Source organism: Palaemon carinicauda, chromosome 24 (genome assembly GCF_036898095.1).
Source record: "Palaemon carinicauda isolate YSFRI2023 chromosome 24, ASM3689809v2, whole genome shotgun sequence".
NCBI lineage: Eukaryota > Metazoa > Arthropoda > Malacostraca > Decapoda > Palaemonidae > Palaemon > Palaemon carinicauda.
This window is the reverse complement of record NC_090748.1, coordinates 4,873,280-4,895,719: the sequence shown is the minus strand read 5'-3', so window position 1 is coordinate 4,895,719 and position 22,440 is coordinate 4,873,280. Positions and strand designations below refer to the sequence as shown.

The 22,440-nt window shown below is 41.6% G+C and overlaps 1 protein-coding gene across 3 annotated transcripts in view; it reads right to left on the bottom strand.

The window, feature by feature from the left end:
- Positions 1–22,440, bottom strand: part of LOC137618052 (ankyrin repeat and IBR domain-containing protein 1-like) — a 177,046-nt gene that overhangs the window by 87,041 nt on the left and 67,565 nt on the right. For all 3 annotated transcript variants that reach the window (XM_068347999.1, XM_068348001.1, XM_068348000.1), the window contains exons 8-9: positions 20,443–20,682; positions 1,078–1,250 (exon numbers count right to left, since the gene is read on the bottom strand). In XM_068347999.1, coding sequence (XP_068204100.1) covers positions 1,078–1,250; positions 20,443–20,682 — 413 coding nt within the window. The remainder of the gene's footprint in view (positions 1–1,077; positions 1,251–20,442; positions 20,683–22,440) is intronic.

Genomic DNA, 22,440 nt, shown 5'->3' with positions numbered 1-22,440 from the left:
TTCTCTTGTACTTCTCCCATCAACTCTTGCATTCATCACCTTTAGCAGACATCCATTTTCCATTCTCTCAACATGGCCAAACCACCTCAACACATTCATATCCACTCTAGCTGCTAACTCATTTCTTACACCCGTTCTCACCCTCAATACTGCGTTCCTAACCCTAGTTACTCGAGATACACCAGCCATACTCCTTAGACACTTCATCTCAAACACATTCAATTTCGGTCTCTTCGTCACTTTCATTCCCCACAACTCCGATCCATACATCACAGTTGGTACAATCACTTTCTCATATAGAACTCTCTTTACATTCATGCCCAATCCTCTATTTTTTACTACACTACTCCCTTAACTGCCCCCAACACTTTGCAACCTTCATTCACTCTCTGACGTACATCTGCTTCCACTCCACCATATGCTGCAACAATAGACCTCAAGTACTTAAACTGATTCACCTCCTCAGGTAACTCTCCATTCAACATGACATTCAACCTTGCACCACCTTCCCTTCTCGTACATCTCATAACCTTACTCTTACCCACATTAACTCTCAACTTCCTTCTCTCACACACCCTTCCAAATTCTGTTGCTAATCGGCCAAGCTTCTCTTCCGCGTCTGCAACCAGTACAGTATCATCCGCAAACAACAACTGATTTACCTCCCATTCATGGTCATTCTCGTCTACCAGTTTTAATCCTCGTCCAAGCACTCGAGCTTTCACCTCTCTCACCACTCCCTCAACATACAAGTTAAACAACTACGGTGACATCACACATCCCTGTCTCAGCCCCACTCTCACCGGAAACCAATCGCTCACTTCATTTCCTATCCTAACACATGCTTTACTACCTTTGTAGAAACTTTTCACTGCTTGCAACAACCTTCCACCAACTCCATATAACCTCATCACACTCCACATTGCTTCCTTATCAACTCTATCATACGCTTTCTCCAGATCCATAGAATTCAGACTTGCCAACAAAAAATGTCCAACAAGACAGATAAATGAAGTATGTGTACCCAGAAATAATCTGAAAAGTTAAATCTTTTTAATAAACTGAATTCAGACTTACCAACAAAAAAAATGTCCATTACCACAGTCGACTGCATGAGAAGTTTTAGGTGGTGGTTTTGTGTTTGGGATATAAAACGGTTGTGTTTCCAGTTCAGCCTCAGGGAACATGACAGCTCGACCACATCCCGGAAGGGGGCACCACTTTATGGTCTTGTTTCTCTCAACAAATGCCTGATAAAGATACGGGATTTCAACATCATATTTTTGTATGAATTGTCTTATTTTCAATAAAGGGTACAAATGTTAGTAGTCCTATCTTAACTTATATACAAGTCACTTGTAGAGATCTGCAAATAATGCTGATAGAAAAATACAAGTTCAAAAACACAAATATTTTATTTGCCGTATCAAAAGCACTCCAAGAATGCACAGAATAGATCAAACTAATTTTAGATTAAAAAATAAAAGCATTAGGATTACCTCTTACTATTAACCATGTACTCAAAATACACTTATACAACCACAACTTTAACTAAAATCTAATTGTAGCTAAATAACTGTCAGCCTCACATTCATTGCAGAATACTTTCCCTAACTTTTGATGTTCACCGTAATTATATCCAAGCAAAATTAGTGTTTGGTAAATTGATTCACCATAAAAGATATTATAATTATGGTGGCTTAACACAGCATGGCACTACAGATGTAGTTATTTTCAGTACAAGGGGTTGATAGCATTTATTGATGTACCAATACTCTTAATTCTAGCAGCGTACCTAAACTTTATTTAATTTGTTTAAAAATAAGTTTAAAGTATATATTCTCAGTAACCCAACAGTAATAAAGCAATGTCAATAACAAAAAATAAGCACTAATGTATGGTTGTACCATTAATATTGAAAACATATGCATTTCATTATAAAATAATACTTACATACATGGTATGTCTCTCACTTACACTACTGAATAGCAAGTAATGAAAATAAAAATAGCACGTACGATCACGTGTGGTTAGGATGCTTTTTTTAGTGAGTTTTGAATAATTCATAATATACAGTGATACATTTAGATTTTTGAAAATATTTCCAAGGTATTTCCTTCTGTACAAATAACTCTCCCGCCCCATATGGTTTTTTTGTTTTTGATAGTACAGTAGGCAAGGGTTGTGGCAGAAGGTAAAGTGGGCCATCAAGTAATGAAAAATATCTGGTTATTTCACAGGCCTAGCCTATTTGGATAAAAACTTTATTGCATGTACTGTAATATTGTGCCTTGGAGATCAACCACATTAGAGGTAAAAAAAATAGTTATCAAACCAAATATTGAAATATTTTTTCCCCAGAGATCAAACAAAAATTTGGAGGTTAAACAACTTGAAAGACCCAGTCTGGATAGTAATGGAGACAACTGAGCCTGTTCACGCATTTTTCTTGACAAGATCAGCCCCGCAGAACATCATTCTGCTAGCTTTTTCGTTAATTTTAGTGTTATATTTTAATCCATACATAATAGCAAAAGATGTAAAAGGAGGGATGGGATCCAAGTTAAGTGATAAAGAAAATTATGGAAAAATGTTATTTTCCTTAGTAAAATAAATTTTTGAATATACTTACCCGATGATCATATAGCTGCAGCCCTGCTGCCCGACAGAAAAAACCTACGGGCGGAATACGCCAGCGACCGCTATACAGGTGGGGGTGTACATCAACAGCGCCATCTGTCAAGTAGGTACTCAAGTACTCGATGTCAACAAAGAACCAATTTTCTCCTCTGTCCACTGGGTCTCTATTGGGGAGGAAGGGTGGGTCCTTTAATTTATGATCATCGGGTAAGTATATTCAAAAATTTATTTTACTAAGGAAAATAACATTTTTCAATATTAAACTTACCCGATGATCATATAGCTGATTCACACCCAGGGGGGTGGGTAGAGACCAGCATTACATGTTGACATCATTATGAGCTAAGTATTCCGTATTTCATTTTAGCAGTTATTCAAAATAACAAGCATAAAATAAATAAGTACCTGGTAAGGAAGACGACTTGAACAATTACTCTGCCTTTTTAAGTACGTCTTCCTTACTGAGCCTCGCGATCCTCATAGGATGCTGAGCGACTCCTAGGAGCTGAAGTATGAAGGGTTGCAACCCATACTAAAGGGCCTCATCAAAACCTCTAATCTAGGCGCTTCTCAAGAAATGATTTTGACCACCCGCCAAATCAAGTAGGATGCGAAAGGCTTCTTAGCCTTCCGAACAACCCAAAAATATTTCAAGAGAAAGATTAAAAAGGTTCTGGAATTAGGGAATTGTAGTGGTGGAGCCCCCACCACTACTGCACTCGTTGCTACGAATGGTCCCAGAGTGTAGCAGTTCTCGTAAAGAGACTGGACATTCTTAAGATAAAAGACGCGAACACTGATTTGCTTTTCCAATAGGTTGCGTCGAATATACTTTGCAGAGATCTATTTTGTTTAAAGGCCACGGAAGTTGTTACAGCTCTAACTTCGTGTGTCCTTACCTTCAGCCAAGCTTGGTCTTCCTCATTCAGAAGGGAATGAGCTTCTCGTATTAACAGTCTGATAAAATAGGATAAAGAATTCTCTGACATAGGCAAAGATGGATTCTTAACTGAACACCATAAAGCTTCAGACGGGCCTCGTAAAGGTTTTTAAAATAGAACTTAAGAGCTCTTACAGGACATAATACTCTTTCTAGTTCATTTCCAACCATACGATAAGTTTGGAATATCGAACGATATTGGTCAAGGCCGAGAAGGCAGCTCGTGTTTGGCTAGAAAACCAAGTTGTAGAACATGTAGCCGTTTCGGATGAGAATCCGATGTTCTTGCTGAAGGCATGAATCTCACTGACTCTTTTAGCTGAGGTTAAGCATATCAGGAAAAGAGTCTTAAAGGTGAGATCTTTCAGGGAGGCTGATTGAAGTGGTTCGAACCTGTCTGACATAAGGAATCTTAGAACCACGTCTAAATTCCAACCAGGTGTAACCAAACGACGCTCCTTCGTGGTCTCAAAAGACTTAAGGAGGTCCTGTAGATCTTTATTGTTGGAAAGATCTAAGCCTCTGTGACGGAAGACTGATGCCAACATGCTTCTGTAACCCTTGATAGTGGGAGCTGAAAGAGATCGTTCTTTCCTCAGGTAAAAGAGGAAGTCAGCTATTTGAGTTACAGAGGTACTGGTCGAGGATACGGATACTGACTTGTACCAGTTTCGGAAGATTTCCCACTTTGATTGGTAGACTCTAAGGGTGGATGTTCTCCTTGCTCTAGCAATCGCTCTGGTTGCCTCCTTCGAAAAACCTCTAGTTCTCGAGAGTCTTTCGATATTCTGAAGGCAGTCAGACGAAGAGCGTGGAGGCCTTGGAGTACCTTCTTTACGCGTGGCAGACGTAGCATGTCCACCCTTAGGGGAAGTGTTCTGGGAACGTCTACTAGCCATAGAAGTACCTCGGTGAGTTATTCTCTCGCGGGCCAGAGGGAAGCAACTAGCGTCAACTTTGTCCCTTCGTGAGAGGCGAACTTCTGCAGTACCTTGTTGACAATCTAGAACGGAGGGAATGCATATAGATCTAGATGCGACCAATCTAGTAGAAAGGCATCTATATGAACTACTGCTGGGTCCGGGATAGGTGAGCAAAGTATTGGGAGCCTCTTGGTCATCGAGGTTGCGAAGAGATCTATGGTTGGCTGGCCCCAGGTGGCCCAAAGTCTCTTGCATACATCCTTGTGGAGGGTCCAATATGTTGGAATTATTTGTCCCTTCCTACTGAGACAAACTGCTATGACATTCAAGTTGCCTTGGATGAACCTCGTTACTAGTGAAAAGTCTAGACCTGTTGAACAGGAGAGGTCTCTTGCGAACTCGTACCATGTCAGAGAGTAGGTCCCTCCTTGCTTGGAGATGTACGTCAAAGCAGGGTGTTGACCGTGTTCACCTCCACCACTTTGCCTTGAAGGAGAGACCTGAAGCTTTTCCAGGTCAGACGTACTGCCAGAAGCTTCTTGCAGTTGAAATGCATTGTCCTTTGACTCGAGTTCCATAATCCCGAGCATTCCCTACCGCCTAATGTCGCACCCCAGCCTACGTCCGATGCAACCGAGAAGAGAACGTGGTTGGGAGTCTGAACAGTCAGGAGAAGACCCTTTCAAAGGTTGATAAAGTCCTTTCACCAAGTCAGACCAGACTTTATCTTTTCCGGAAACCGGGATCGAGACCGCTTCTAGCGTCTTGTCCTTTTCCAGTGAAAAGCTAGATGATACAGAAGAGGACGGAGGTGTAGTCTTCCAAGTGACACAAATTGAACCACGGATGACAGTGTCCTAACCAGACTCATCCACAGCCTGACAGGGCAGTGTTCCTTCTTCAGCATCTCCTGGATGGATAGCACGGCTGGGGGTTGATCGTCTTGTTCAGCAATGTCCTCATCAGAGGGTTCCTCATCCGAAACTGATGAGGAAACGGCAACGGAGTGGGCAACGTCTGACTCGCTGAATCCGGTCGCACTGGTGGATGCGTGACGGAGCCGGACACAAGATCATGGTACTGCTCCACAGTCTGTGAACTGTCAACCATGGGGACGCGAGGAAGTACAGCGTCAACCCGAAACTGTCTAGACTGCCTGGGTTGTGCAGTCAACCCCCTACAGGGTTGCTGAGGTTGCCGCACTGCGTCACAACAAGTCACCTCTGCTGGTTGTTGAACGTCTTCCTAGTGACACACTGAACGTCCACAACCACCTCCGAGAGTCGCTTAACGTCAACGTGCGACTGGCAACCCACACTGGGTCGCACCGGTGGAGGAACCATCTCAACTGGCGGACGTGAGTAGGATACCTCAGCGTCAACAGGGCGTACAACCAACCGGTAGGAAGGTTGTTGGCTAGAAGGTTCTTCTCCGTAAAAAATCCTCTAACAAGGACACAAGCTTGGACTGCATGTCTTGCAACAAAGCCCATTAGGGTCTATGGGAGCAGGTATGGCAACAGACGGGGTTAGCGACTGAAGCGGAACCATTTACCATCCCTGGAAGCCTTGTTATGCTTTAATTAAAGTCCATAGGAGGCTAAGCAGCTTAAGGCTCCTCTCCAAATGACAGAGTCCTCAAAGGAATATCAGAAGGAGGGAGAACAGCACTTTCTCATCTACAGGAACCATGTCCGAGAAAAGCTAGGTTATCTCAGTGAGGGTCTCACTGGTGCAAAAGCAGCAGACCAGAAGGCAACGTTATGTAACTGCTTGACAGTCTGTGAACTGTCAAAAACTGAACTGTCAACCACAACAGGTGCGTGAGGACATACAGCACTGGTGCATAGTAGCAGACCAGAAGGCAACGTCATGTAACTGCTTGACAGTCTGTGAGCTGGCAACAACCAAAGCTGTGTGAGGAAGCCTCAACTCCTGACTGACTAGTCTGCTGCGGGCGAGTGGCGGTAACCACAGTGGGTTGCGGAGGCTGACACACCGTGTCAAAACACGGCAGCTTGTGGTAGCTCACGCACGGCAACGGAGAGCTCCGTGTGTCTGTGGGAGTCAGCATGCGTCTGGCAGGGTCGACAGCGCATGGGTGGAGGAGCTCTCACAACAAGAGTGTGGGAGCAGGCAGCCATGCTGGGCGCACAACCGTGGAAGGTTGTAGGCAAACGGGTGCATCGTCAACCTTCTCCGCAGTCGGAGTGTGGGAGCAGGCAACAACCAAAGCGGAGTGGTGGTGCGTGGTGGGGACTGCTGTGGGTTGCGGAAACTAACGCATCGCGTCAAAACACGGCAGCTTGACTCCACCTTCCCACTGCTGATGCGATAGCTCACGCATGTTAACGGAGGGAGCCGCACGTCGGCTAACGTTAACATGCGTCTGGCAGGGTCGATTGCGCATCGGAGGTGGAGCTCTCCGCAGCCGGAGTGTGGGAGCAGGCAGCCTCAGCGTGAGCTGGGCGCACAACAGTGGCAGGTTGTAGGCTAACGAGAGCAGTGTCAATCTTCTCCGCACGAAACTCCTGCATAATCGCAGCTAACTGAGTCTGCATAGATTGCAGTAAAGACCACTAGGGTCTACAAAAAACGGTAACAGACGGAGCTACTGTCCGTTGTGACTGAGGGTCTAAAACAGCTGGTGCGGCAACAGACGGAGTTACTGCCTGTTGCGGTACCACCTTGCCTCTCTTGGGAGGTGTGCAGTCGTCGGATGACTGCAGCGAGTCCGAACTGACCCAGTGGCTACACCTAGGCCGTTGGACTTGCGCGGAAGGGACCGACTTGCACTTAAAAGCTGCAAGATTTGGTCCATGGTTTCTTACGAGAAACCTCTTCTGCAGACGAGGAATAAATGGGCTCTCTCGTCTTTGTGTGGGTGGGGCGATCTCACGTCGGCAAACGTGTGTAGATACAGTGAACCCTCGCTACTTCGCGGTTCGACCATCGCGGATTCACCACTTCGCGGATTTTTTCCATAACCCATATATATACAGTAATATATATATATATGTATGCATGTATTTATGTATATATGTAGGTTTGTATATGTGTATACATATAAATATATATATATATATATATATATATATATACATATATATATATATATATATATATATATATATATATATACACACACACATATATATACATATATATATATATATATATATATATATATATATATATATATATATATATATATATATATATATCTAAAGTAGGAAGATGTGATGTAGTTCTAAGGGAAAAGTATGGGAAATATGTCTGGGTAATAAGCAAAGCTCTACCTCCAGTTTGTTTCTACATTATGATCAGAGATAAATGTAAACAAAACATTGGTTGCCATTTTTTATCGTGCTTTTTAGCATGTTTAGGAAATGCATGATATAAAATCACCTTTAATATTTGTGCCTGTTTTAGTTTAGGGTACTGTAGTACATGCATTAAGTGTTCTGTACATTAAAGGGTAGTTTGTTAACAGTACTACGTACAAGGGAAGGTTTTAAAAGGGAAGGTTTTAAAAGTCTGAATATACATGTTGAATAAATAGGTAAATATGGTGTCACTACTTCGCGGATTTTCACCTATCGCGGCCGCGACTGGAACCTATCTACCGCGATAAACGAGGGTTCACTGTACGCCCGAAACCACGGAGGGAAAAACGTCTGTTCGTCGATCAAGGCCTGTGGAACCCATAAGTCGTTCGACATTACTTCTCCCCTGGGCTTGGGAGCTTGTAAGAGGTCCCGGACTAGGTGAACAACTAGCACGAACAGACGAACCCTCGGACGCAACACTGTAACACTTTGCGCATATCACTTTATCACTTTTGATTTTCTGTTTGCACTTATTTCACTGAAATCGAAACTTTAACTGATTTCTACCTGAAACACGCAATCCTATCCTTCATTAAAAGGTAGTAATTGCGAAAACAGTTTTACAATGCAACAGAAAAACATAAATAAAGATAAAGAATTCAGTGGCTGGAAAAGAGACTAAACACTAGATCAAATAAACTACGTTTACAATCTCTCACCGCATAAAGCCTGGGAACAAGAATAAAACCCTAGAAACGTTTTACCTTCTTCCCCTACAGTGACTAGGGAGAAGAGTAAAAAACGAGAACAACGTTACCCGCTTGAACGAAACGTTTATTCTCCTCTCTCTCCCTCCGTCTCTATCACTCTCTCTCTTCTCTCTTGATTTAGCACCTGAGAGAAGAGCCCAATTATATATCGTTAAAACATGTTATTTGCTAAAGGAAAAAACTGAAAGGTTTCCCAAATAAAAAGTTCCTTTATTTAGAATTTAAACCATTTAAGCTAAGAAAGAATGAACGAAACGCTAGAATCGGTTTACTCTTACTGCAAAGTGAAACCGTGATACACTCTCTCTCTATCGTAACGATAGAGCGCAAGTTGAACGTTCTGAACGTCAACAACTGCGGAGACTAAAAAACTAAACGTTAGTTCATCTTTGAAAACAGTACGAGACTATCAAAGAAATTCTTTCATAAAACATTAAAATTAAAAAAGTATTAAATTCTTTAAAGGTTAAATACGATATAACGGGCTCAATGTTAATTAACTTCGGTTCCAAGTTAGGACCGCCTACTATTAGGAAAGGTCGCATATAAACAAACATAAAAATTTATTTTTTATAAGTTTATAATAATTGGAAAGTTAACCGAAGAGGCCTAAAAAGGCGGAGAGATATAAAATAAATGGATCTATAACGTGTTAAGCAAAATTACCAAAAACCTAAACACACTTCCGTCTAAGGGAAGGGTCGGCCATTTAAAAGTGAAAGAGAGTCCATACTCTCTTCGTCACCATAATTAAATCAATCCAAAACGAGTTCAAGTTTTGAAATGAAGAAAAAACCCCTGCATAGCGAAAGCTCAAAACTGGAATAGTGTACTTCACCAAATCGTTGTGAAAACAAATCCAGTTAGGGACGGCGTATTTAGTAGGTCTTGCCAGTGGCACGACAGAGGGAAAATTGGTTCTTTGTTGACATCGAGTACTTGAGTACCTACTTGACAGATGGCGCTGTTGATGTACACCCCCACCTGTATAGCGATCGCTGGCGTATTCCGCCCGTAGGTTTTTTCTGTCGGGCAGCAGGGCTGCAGCTATATGATCATCGGGTAAGTTTAATATTGAAAAATAGGCAGTTCCACATTTTTGTAGAAAAATATCACAGAGATGAAACATTAGTCAGAATGGCTGGTGATTTTTATAATGGTAATGCATATTGCATAGAGTTATTTCAGAAACTTTTTAAAATGGAGACAGAAACAATACTTCTTCATCAGTTTTGAGTAAAAAGCTCCTAAAGTAAATCACAACTGATGCCAAAAAAAGGAAAATAAAAATAAAACAGACAGGCAGTTACCACCATTTTATGGAGGGTAACTTCCCTTCCATACAACATTACACCTCCTCACCCATCCTCACCACCTTTCACTCATGCCATCCACTTCCCTTATAATAGCTGTAAGTGAAGTTCGGTGTTTATTTATTCCATATCAAAAGTTTATTCTACAAATTATAACTTTTTCTTGTTTCTGGTACGCTTTCATGTACAGTACTGTACTGTAATTCAATATTGTAAACTTTTTGTAAAATTGGCCCATAATAGGAGCACCCTTGCCTATGGAACCACTCTAAGCTATTTCCATTCATTCTTTTGGGGAAAATTGATTTGGTGTTCAAACAATTCACCGTTTGATCATGGTTTTGGAACAAATAACGTTCAATTTGTTCAACTCCATAATACCACTGTATTTACATGTTATTTGCCATGACTAGTATATTACAGTAAGTGAAAAAGGAAGCAGCACAGTAAGTTTTGAATTAAAATATTTATTATATTTACTCTGCACAAGACATTTTACAATGCGTTTTTTTACATTAAGAACACATGCAATGTGCACCTTACGTTTTTTATGAGTTGCTTGTGACTTACTTTCTTTGAATCAATACATGAAACCATAGGCATGTCTCTGAATCTGCCTTAAACTCACTAAATTAAGTAAGCGAGCATTATTTCGCAAAACTAACATCTTGGAGGTACTGTATATTCAACAACGGCAGGCCATAAATTGTGATACGGTGAGCTAGAATTTATTCCTAAGTTTCATTATCCAATGCTACTTTACATATCTTGAATTTCTTCCTTTCAATGTAATTTTATCTAATCTTGCTTTACATGGCAAGTGATATTGTTGATTATATTGTCAAGTCAAGTAAAACTCCGAAAGTTACAAACCTTAACCCCAAGAATATTCACAACATGACTAAATAACTCTTGGTAATATTATCCCAAAGGAAGATGTTGATCTCTATTACTGAATTGGGTATTATTGTCCCTCTTAGTCACCATGTTATTTCATGAATCATATTTAGATAAATCTATACATTTTTGATGGTCCAAGTCTTGTGCTCTGCTTATGTCATTACTGTAGTCATTATTTTGCAAATGCGCTTTCTCTTTTATTTCAAAGCTTTTACATAATGACAAAAGTAATTTATTTCCACAGGGAATTTAATAGTTGACAGAGGAATCTGACTCAGAGTTTTAGTTTAGCTATGGCTATTTTTGTCTTACATAACTTCAAATTGAGATGTAGGCTATTGCTTACATCTCTTACACTCTTTTGGACAATTGCTTGGTATCCTCACATTTACACATTGATCGATTTGCTTGGAATTGCAGCTTTTCTATACTTGTTGATTAGTCTACATCTAAATGTATTTATAGTTCTTGGACATGCAATGATTTTTTGTGACATGTTACAGAAGTTATAACACATTAATTGCATGATAGTTAAAATTTTATACACCTTTAAAAGTAAGTTTTTTGCTATTTTTGTATTTCATGAAAACTTTTAATTTTCTCATGTTTGATTTTAATTTTGTGTAATGTACATTACACATCAAATCCTGTGATTACTTAAATGAAAGTTTGCTTACACATTTCAAATAGATTAGGCAGCTCTAATCCAATATATAACTTTTTTTTCTCATCTCGGAGATATGAGAGGTAGTCGAGATTGGGCGTTTATACATAATTCCAAAGTAAAGACTAAATTTAGTATGAATTTTGGATTCCTATGAAGTTTTTAAGTATTTCAAGGTAAATGAATTTATTATAGCTGTTATCACATCAGAAATTGAATCTGTTCCTCTATTTTGCCCTTATAATATACAAAGTAATATCTAGGTTTATGAGTATCACTCTATCTTGGTGTATAAGGGGACTCAGATAAGTCAATCCCCACCTGAAGGGAGAATAGTAATGATGGTTTTGAAAATGGATACCAGAGAGGAAGATAAAAAATCAGATAGAAAAGGTAACCTCTTGATAAACCACCGGGTATCCCTGGCCTTTCTATTAAGCCTGACCAACAAACCATAAAATAAAACAAGAGGAAGAGAAAACAGATACAATAGCGTGCCTGAGTGCACCCTCGAGCAAGAGAATTCTAAACCAAGACAGTGTAAGACCATGGTACAAAGGCTATGGTGAAATTACTCCAGATGATGATTAGACACCGTGGGAAAATAAATAGAGTCTAAGGTGAAGCCGAGAGATGCATTCCTATGGAAATTACCTCTCAAATGCCAACAAGTAGATAGCATAGCTATCCAGTGTAAATGTCTTTGACTGAAAGAAATTTTGACATCAATATCTTTCATGTAGCATATGATTCCATTATGACACAAGTCTGGCATGAAAGATTTTCCTTCCCATATTGATGGTGTAACAAACATTAATTTCAGGGTCAAAGTTATTACTTATGATTTACAGAACCCATTACTTTTTATCTTTCCTCTTTGTAATCTTAGCATCCCTATTCTGGAGTCTGAATCGCAAGTCCTCCATATCGGCATGAAAAAGAGAGAAGTATTTCTTACATCGAGATACCAAATGCACATTGTGCATACTTACATACAATAATGTAGTACACATGGGGTGGGAATCAGCTTTTCTAGATAAGAGCTAATCAGCACTTAGTTTGAAAAAAAAAAAAACAAAAAACTTAAGATGTGGGAGATATATTTAAGTAATTCTGAACTAAACAAAGCAAACGAGTTGAAAATAAATACGAGAGCACGATCCCATGGTTATTATCGTTGATGAAAGAGGAGTGAAGAACTACTATTCAAGCTACCTCAGCCAGACACAGATATTCCCAAAGATATTTGCCTAGGCAATATTTTACAGAAATAGTCAATTATATTTATCTTCATCTTATGGCCAAAATCTTACTTCAAAGACTATAGCTAGCGACTTACACCCAAGTCACTGATTCAACTAGTAAAACAAAAACAGCTGTGGTAGTGTTGAGCAGACAATAAAAATAATGGCTATAGTTCATTATAAAAAATGATATTTTGATTATAAAATAAATTTTTGAATATACTTACCCGGTGAATATATAATAGCTGACGTCTCGGACGGCTCGACAGAAAAAACACAAAAACTCGCGAGCGATCGCTATGAAGGTTGCGGGTGTGCCCACCAGCGCCAACTATCGGCCAGATACCGCATATACATGTAAACAGCTCCAGTTCTTCTCATCCCGCTGGGTCTCTATCGGGGAGGAAGGGGGGCCTTTAATTTATATATTCACCGGGTAAGTATATTCAAAAATTTATTTTATAATCAAAATATCATTTTTAAATATTAAACTTAGCCGGTGAATATATAATAGCTGATTCACACCCATGGTGGTGGGTAGAGACCAGTATTAATACAGTTTACAGCGTATATGCTTTGAGTTTTTGACAGTTATAATATAACAAAACCCAAATAAATATAGGTACCTGGTAAGGAAGCTGACTTTGACGATTACTCTGCCTTGTTAGTCTGCTTTCCTCACGAAGCCCAGCCATCCTCTTAGGATGCTGAAAGACTCCCAGGAGCTGAAGTATCAAGGGCGGCAACCCATACAACAGGACCTCATCAAACCCCTAATCTGGGCGCTCTCAAGAAATGACATTTGACCACCTGCCAAATCAACCAGGATGCGAAAGGCTTCTTAGCCTTCCGTACAACCTAAAAACAAGATTAAAAACATTTCAAGAGACAGATTAAAAGGATATTGGAATTAAGGGAATGTAGTGGTAGAACCCTCACCCACTACTGCACTCGCTGCAACGAATGGACCCAGTGTGTAGCAGTCCTCATAAAGAATCTGGACATCTTTTAAGTAAAATGACGCGAATACCGACTTGCTTCTCCAAAAGGTAGCATCCATAATACTTCGCAGAGATCTATTTTGCTTAAAGGCCACGGAAGTTGCTATAGCTCTTACTTCGTGTGTCTTAACCTAAAGCAAGCAACGGTCTTTTTCACTCAAGTGAGAATGAGCTTCTCGGATTAAAAATCTGATAAAATATGACAAAGCATTCTTTGACATAGGCAATGATGGCTTCTTAACTGAGCACCATAAGGCCTCAGATCTACCTCGTAAAGACTTAGTACGAGCTAAGTAGAACTTAAGAGCTCTAACTGGACACAGTACTCTTTCAAGTTCGTTGCCTACGATCTCTGACAGGCAAGGTATATCAAATGACTTAGGCCAAGGACGAGAAGGCAGTTCATTTTTGGCCAGGAAACCAAGCTGAAGTGAACATGTGGCTTTATCTGTGGAAAAGCCGATGTTCTTACTGAAGGCATGAATCTCACTGACCCTTTTAGCTGAAGCCAAGCACACAAGAAAAGTGTCTTGAGGGTGAGATCCTTCAGGGAGGCTGATTGTAATGGCTCAAACCTGTCTGACATCAGGAACCTTAGGACCACGTCTAAGTTCCATCCAGGAGTTGCCATACGACGTTCCTTAGAGGTCTCGAAAGACTTAAGGAGATCTTGGAGATCTTTATTATTGGAAAGATCTAAGACTCTATGTCGAAAGACCGAAGCCAACATGCTCCTGTAGCCCTTAATAGTAGGTGCTGAGAGGGAGCGAACATTTCTCAGATGTAAGAGAAAATCTGCGATTTGGGCTACAGAGGTACTGGAAGAGGACACAGATGCTGACTTGCACCAGTCTCGAAAGACTTCCCACTTCGACTGGTATACTTTGATGGTAGAAGCTCTCCTAGCTCTCGCAATCGCTCTGGCTGCCTCCTTCGAAAAGCCTCGAGCTCTTGAGAGTCTTTCGATAGTCTGAAGGCAGTCAGACGAAGCGCGGGGAGGCTTAGATGAAGATCCTTTACGTGGGGCTGTCGTAAGAGATCTACCCTTAGAGGAAGACTCCTTGGAAAGTCTACCAGCCATTGAAGTACCTCTGTGAACCACTCTCTCGCGGGCCAGAGGGGAGCAACCAACGTCAACCTTAGTCCCTTCGTGAGAGGCAAACTTCTGCAGTACCTTGTTGACTATCTTGAATGGTGGGAATGCATACAAGTCCAGGTGAGACCAGTCCAGTAGAAACGCGTCTATGTGGATCGCCTCTGGATCTGGGACTGGTGAGCAATAGATTGGGAGCCTTTTGGTCAACGAGGTGGCAAAGAGGTCTATGGTGGGTTGACCCCAAGTCGCCCAAAGACTCTTGCACACGTCCTTGTGGAGGGTCCATTCCGTGGGGATCACCTGACCTCTCCGACTGAGACAGTCTGCCAAGACGTTCAAGTCCCCCTGGATGAATCTTGTCAACAGGGAGATGCCTCGATTTTTTTACCATATGAGGAGGTCCCTTGCGATCACGTACAGCGTGTGGGAGTGAGTGCCTCCTTGCTTGGAGATGTACGCCAAAGCTGTGGTGTTGTCTGAATTGACCTCTACCACTTTGTTTCGAAGAATGCTCTCGAAATTCATCAAGGCCAAGTGGACTGCTAATAGCTCCTTGCCGTTGATGTGCATGCTCTTCTGAACTGAGGTCCAAAGACCCGAGCATTCCCGACCGTCCAGAGTCGCACCCCAACCCAAATCCGATGCGTCTGAGAACAACACGTGGTTTGGGTTCTTGACTGCTAGGGACAGACCCTCTCTCAGACTGATGTTGCTGTCCCACCAGTTCAGGCATGCTTTTACTGGTTCGGAGACCGGGATTGATACAGCCTCTAAAGTCTTGCTCTTGTTCCAGTGAGACTCTAAATGGAACTGGAGAGGGCAAAGGTGAAGTCTCCCTAGCGAGACAAACTGCTCCAGGGATGACAGAGTCCCCACGAGACTCATCCAACTCCTTACTGAACAACGTTCTCTTTTCAGCATGAGTCGGACTTTGAGCAGGGCTTGTTCTATTCGGGTGGCAGACGGAAAAGCCCGAAAAACTAGACTGCGAATCTCCATCCCCAAATATAGAATCGTCTGGGATGGAATCAGTTGGGACTTTTCTAAGTTGACCAAAAGTCCCAACTCCTTCGCCAGACCCAACGTCCAATGTAGATCCTGCAGACAGCGATGACTGGACGATGCTCTGAGAAGCCAGTCGTCCAAGTACAGGGAGGCTCGAATTCCCGATAGATGAAGGAATTTTGCCACATTCCTCATGAGCCTCGTAAACACGAGAGGAGCAGGACTGAGGCCGAAGCACAGTGCTCGAAACTGGTACACCACATTCCTGTAAACAAACCTCAGAAACGGTTGGGAATCCGGGTGTATAGGAATGTGGAAGTACGCATCTCGCAGGTCGAGAGAGACCATCCAGTCTCCCTCTCTGACCGCAGCTAAGACGGACTTCGTGGTCTCCATCATAAATTTTGTTTTTGTAACAAAAACGTTGAGCGCACTGACGTCTAGCACTGGCCTCCAACCTCCTGTATGCTTTGGGACTAGGAAGAGACGGTTGTAAAACCCCGGTGATTGAAGGTCCGAGACTTTCACCACCGCTCCCTTCTCTAGCAACAGAGACACTTCGTGATGTAGAGCTTGTCTCTTTGACTCCTCTCGATACCTGGGAGAGAGGTCTATGGGAACTGTTACTAGAGGAGGTCTGCGTACAAAAGGTATTTTGTACCCCTCCTTGAGCAACAGAACAGACTCTTGGTCTGCACCCCTCTTCTCCCAGGCCTGCCAGAAGTTGGTCAGTCTGGCCCCTACCGCTGTCTGAGGACGTGGGCAGTCAGACTCTGCCACGGGAGGACTTGGCTCCTCTCTTTTTACCTCTCTTTCCCTCGGCACGAGAGCCTCCCCTGCTGAGAGCTCTGCCACGAAAGGGCGGGATAAATCTAGACGCAGGAGTCTCGATTCTGGGTCTCACTACAAAGGATGAAGAAGGAGCTCCCTTGCGAGCAGAAGAAGCCATCAGGTCATGTGTGTCCTTCTGCACAAGAGAAGCAGCAATGTCCTTAATCAGCTGTTGTGGAAACAAGGCAGCCGATAAGGGAGCAAAGAGCAGTTCCGATCTTTGACAGGGAGTAACTCCTGCTGAAAGGAAAGAGCAAAGGGTTTCTCTCTTCTTCAAGACTCCCGACGTAAAGGTGGAGGCGAGCTCATTGGAGCCATCGCGGATGGCTTTGTCCATACAGGAAATAATAAGTAAGGATACATCTTGGTCAGCAGACGAGATCTTCCTACTTAATGCTCCTAAAGACCAATCTAGAAAGTTAAAAACTTCAAAGGCCCTGTATACGCCTTTAAGGAGATGGTCAAGGTCCGAGGAGGACCAACAAATTTTCGAGCGTCTCATGGCCAGGCGACGGGGAGAGTCTACGAGGCTTGAGAAGTCACCCTGGGCAGAGGCAGGGACTCCCAAGCCGAGAACTTCTCCCGTGTCATACCAGACTCTCGATCTAGAAGCAAGCTTAGAAGGTGGGAAGGCAAAGGCCGTCTTCCCCAAACTCCTCCTGGTAACCAACCAGTCGCCTAGAAGACGTAAAGCCCTCTTAGAAGAGCGAGAAAGCACTAGCTTAGTAAAGGCAGACTTGATAGCAGTTAAGCCTAGCGCAAACTCAGACGGAGGTGAACGAGGAGCAACAGAGATAAAATGATCTGGGAAAAGATCCTTGAAAATCATCATGATCTTCTTAAAATCCATCGAAAGTTGTACAGCCTTAGGTTCTTCTACATCAGATAAAACGTCCAAAGGACTATCATTAGGAGGAGGATCAGCAACGTCCTCATCTGAAGGACCCTCGTCCGACAACTGATGAGTCTCCAGCAAGGGAGAGACCTGCCTTGGTGGCAATGCTTGACAAGAAGAGTCCACACGCAAAGGAGCATCAGTAGCTGTCCAGGACGCTACGTCATGTAACTGCTTAACGGACTGACTAGCAACAACAACAGGAGCGGGAGGACGCTCGACGTCAACTCGAGACTGCCTTGACTGCCTAGATTGAGCAGTTAAAGCAACTCTTGACTGCGGTGCTTGACGCTCAACGTCAAAACAAGTCAACTTAGCTGGTTGGCGAACGTCCTGAACGTCAACACGAGCATGCGGCAGCGGCTGAACGTCCACAAGCGGCTGAAAGTCAACACGGGACTGCATCGAGTGAGGCTCTAAGTCATGTGATTGACGTGACTTTGTAACGTCAACGTCAACAGGACGAGCGAAGGCTCGTTTGGGCGGCTGACGGCCAGGATCTCGATCAGCGTAACGGCGAGGATCATCGTGAACCTGCTCAGCAGTATACTCCTCCATAAGAGAGGCAAGTTTACTCTGCATATCCTGCAGGACAACCCATTTAGGATCAACGGGAGTGGGAGCGGGTCGAGACGATGGTAACGTCTGTGACTGCAAAACATTACCTAAACTAAGACTCTCGGGGCCCGTGTTACGCTTCTGTTTAGGCGGCGAGCAGTCTTCCGATGACTGCACAGGGTCAGAGCTGTCCCAATGGCTACAACCAGGACGCTGGACCTGTCCTGAAGGGACTGACTTCCGCTTTAAGGGTCTCGAAACCTTGCTCCACGGTTTCTTACGCGAGAAGCCTTCGGATGACGAGGAGAAAACCGCCTTGCTCGTCTTATGGTAGGGGCGGTCTTGACGAGACACGCCCGAAACCATAGAGGGAATGTCTGTTCGTTGATTAAAGCCTCTCGTACCCATAAGTCCTACGACATTACTGTACTTCTCCCTGGTGCATGGGAGCTTGCAAGAGGTCTCGGACTAGGCGAACGACAGGCACGAACAGACGAACCCTCGGTCGCAACACTGATAACACTTTGCGCACTAATCACTTTATCCCCACGATTTTCTAATGTGGCACTCTGACACTTTAACTCTTTTACATCCTCCATGAGTTGATTACGGTCCGTAGCCAAAAATTCAACTCTCTCGCCCAATGCTTGAATGGCATGCAACATATCCCGCATTGATGGTTCATGAGTGCTAGTAGAGGGTTCAGGCACAACTACTACTGGGGAAGGATTAGGTTCAGGGGCATGGGAGGAGGAAAATTCTAATGATCTAGAGGAACTTCTCCTCACCCTATCTCTCTCTAGCTTACGAGAATACTTATCAAACTCTAGCCAGTCGAATTCCGAAAGTACCACGCACTCATCACACCGATCTCCTAATTGACAGGTTTTACCCCGCCAATTAGAACACACGGTATGTGGGTCGAGAGAGGCCTTTGGAAGACGTTTGTTACAATCCCTAGCATTACATTTACGAAATTTAGGAATTGGAGAAGGGTCAGCCATTTTGAAAAGTCAAAGAAAATCCAAAAACAATCCAAAGTCATCAACAATAAAATCTATCCAAAAAAGAGTTCAAGAGTTTTAATTGAAGATAAAAACACCTGCACTGCGAAAGCTCAAAACCAAAAAGAAGTACTTCACCAAGAATGACGAAAAACTCCAGGTCAACAGCGAGTAATGGAATCAACTTGTCGACAAGACCGACAGAAAAGAACTGGAGCTGTTTACATGTATATGCGGTATCTGGCCGATAGTTGGCGCTGGTGGGCACACCCGCAACCTTCATAGCGATCGCTTTCGAGTTTTTGTCTTTTTTCTGTCGAGCCGTCCGAGACGTCAGCTATTATATATTCACCGGCTAAGTTTAATATTTAAAAATTATTTATATTAATTTTGCAGTATTATACATATTGGGCACTGGGATAAACTGATTTGGTAAGAATTTCTCAAAGTTCAGAAAAAAAACAGCTGGTATAATTGAGAGTACACAATATTCTTAAGATGTGTAAGTTAGCACCTCAATCAAAGAATTGCCTAACCATCTAGGATACCACAATCTACTTAATTTTGCCTAAAATGTTTAGGATCTACTTTGAACTACAGAATAAGACTAATAATGCAATGGTCTGTATCAAAATAAAAATTATTTAAAATTATCAGCAGCTTTTAATCTGTACTGACACAGGCACTTTTATATGCACTGCCTCTCGTATCTCCAGTACTTCCCTGGCATTACATTCCTTCCTTTCTCAAACTTCTTTCATACTTTTTCTGTAATCCTAACCTTCATCCTCAAAACTATCCTTTTCCCTTCTCCATTTGTGATCAAACCACCGCCTCTCTTCTTCCGATCACTCCTAAATTATACAACCCTTTTCATCCTCTCATTGTTTCTTCAACACTTCTTATACTAAAATACCTATGTACAATTCATTTCAACACATTTCCATTTTTTTCCTCATTATCAATCACACTTTACTTCCTTTCACCCATTCAAAATTTTTGCTTTGATTGAAACTTCTATTGTCACCCAAACAATTGGAAAATGATGTTACATTTCTTGCTTCGCATAATTTGTGATTTACCTCTTCATACACAATACTACCATCTGCATCCTTTACTTTCATACCCTTATATGACTTAACTCTTTACTTTCATTCCTCCGCCATTTACAATAATATTCATGGCTTCCATTTATCAAGATAACTTTACTATTACTGTACTAACATTCACTTTCAAACTGAGTCAACAAGAAACGTTCCAATTGCTACTGAGGAGTCTGTGCTATTGACCCATGTTGATCAAGTAAATTGAATATATAAGTAAAACTTACCTGAATATCAAATTGTAGGTACTTTCTAGCCATTTCCGGGCTGACCATCTTCTCAATAAAATCAACATCAACTAATATGTTACATCCAACAGCAGGACAAAGAATGTGATGAGCACCTCCTTCTTGAATTTTTAGCGTGAGATAACTTTCCCAGCAGGTGGCACAAAACTGATGTTCACAGCTTGTGCCACAATGCTCACCTAGTTCCCACAACCTCATCTCTCCATAGCAGATTTCACACTGTAAATTAAAAAAATAACACTGAAAAAAAACTAGTTAGAATTTATATTCTAAAAACAATATAATGTACATTTTTTTTGCATTATAAAGTTACTGTAACATAACATTACCTGGCTATAATATTGAGCTAAACTACCTTCTGCATATCACTAGCATAATGTGCAGTAATATTGATGAGGATTTACTATAACAGCATGGTGAACTTTCCTTCAAAATTCTTAACAAAATCTAAGTGATAAAACCTTCAGAAATACAAAACACATTTTCGAAATTGTAATTTATCCTTTCACACAAATCCATATTTTGCACAAGCTTTTTTTCCATTACTGGCAATAAATCAAAACACTCCAAAAGTGTGTGAACTACCAGTAAGGTACTATAAGTATTCTCCAGACTAGTTAGGGAGAAATGAGACATCAGATTAAGATAAAAAAGAATACACCCCCACTTGCTCCAATTAATCATCTCTCTCCTGTTATAAAATTCAAAATCGAGAGCCACACTTCATTAAACTAAGAATATTTACAAGTTAGAAAACATTTATTTTTTATTAAGTTAAAATAATCTTCCAACAAACACACAAACTTTTAGTTTACAACTGGTTGAATCCATTGTGGAAGAAGGGTATTTAGATGGCCTGTGTATGAAAAGGAGCAAAAATACCACAAGATGGTTTCTACTACTATAATCAAAGCAGAAAATACTATGATGCATCCTCTTAGAAGGACGGTTGAAAGTTAGATACAGTATTAGAATAAGCAACAACTAAAAGCTATACTTGTAGCTAAAAGAACTATTGACTTATCCCAGTTGAAATTACTTTTCTAGGAATAAACATGAGAGCTAATTATGTGTTGCACCTGAATCAGATAACAAGAAATCTTAAGACACCCAGAAATGAGATCTATCTGTACACGAAACTTACATGAAGATCTGCAGCATTTTGATAAAGGCTAAAAGGGCAGGTTGCAATGAGGTGAGGACTGAGAGACAAGTGTAGCTGAGGTACCAGTATGGCAACCTGTAGGCCCACATAAAGAGACCAAGACCTATTTGGAGTTGATCATGGGGGAACATGTATGGCCTACTGCCTGCCAGTGTTGTTCCTTTGGTAAAATGTAGCCTAGTTAGTTAAAACATAATCTAAAAGGCAGCCTCTCCATTATAAAATGGAGTTTAAAGATATCAAACTAAGCTGGAGAGGATTAAACAAAGACATTACAATACCAAGATATGTTTTTCCTTTTTTTATTTTATGTGGGTAATCTACTTAAATCGTAAAACTAGTCCTCTCCCACTGATCAAAGATGAAATCGCAAAAGGATTCTAAAACAACACTATGGTCCTTAAACTGTACGTTTTAATGAAGTCATTGGGGATGAGTATATCCAGAGTATATCAAAAGTCTTCAAGATTAACATTTGGCCTACTCATAAGAGAAGACAAACAGTCAACTGCTTCTGGAACGGATGACTTGATAAAATTTGTAGATACTATTATGCACAAAATTCCTTGATGTGATCCCTAAACATTAGAAAGATCTACTAAAGACATGAGAACTCCAGGGGCCAACAAAAATATCTTAATGGCTGAATTAGTGAATTCTCTCTTCAGCCAAGTACAAAAGAGACCAGAAATGAGACACAAACATGATATTTGTTTACCATTCAAGGCAATACCTCATTTTGCATGGTAAAGGGCTGTTCTTGATTGCAACTTGAAAATTGTTACAAGGATAAGCCTGTCAGTGTCCGGTAA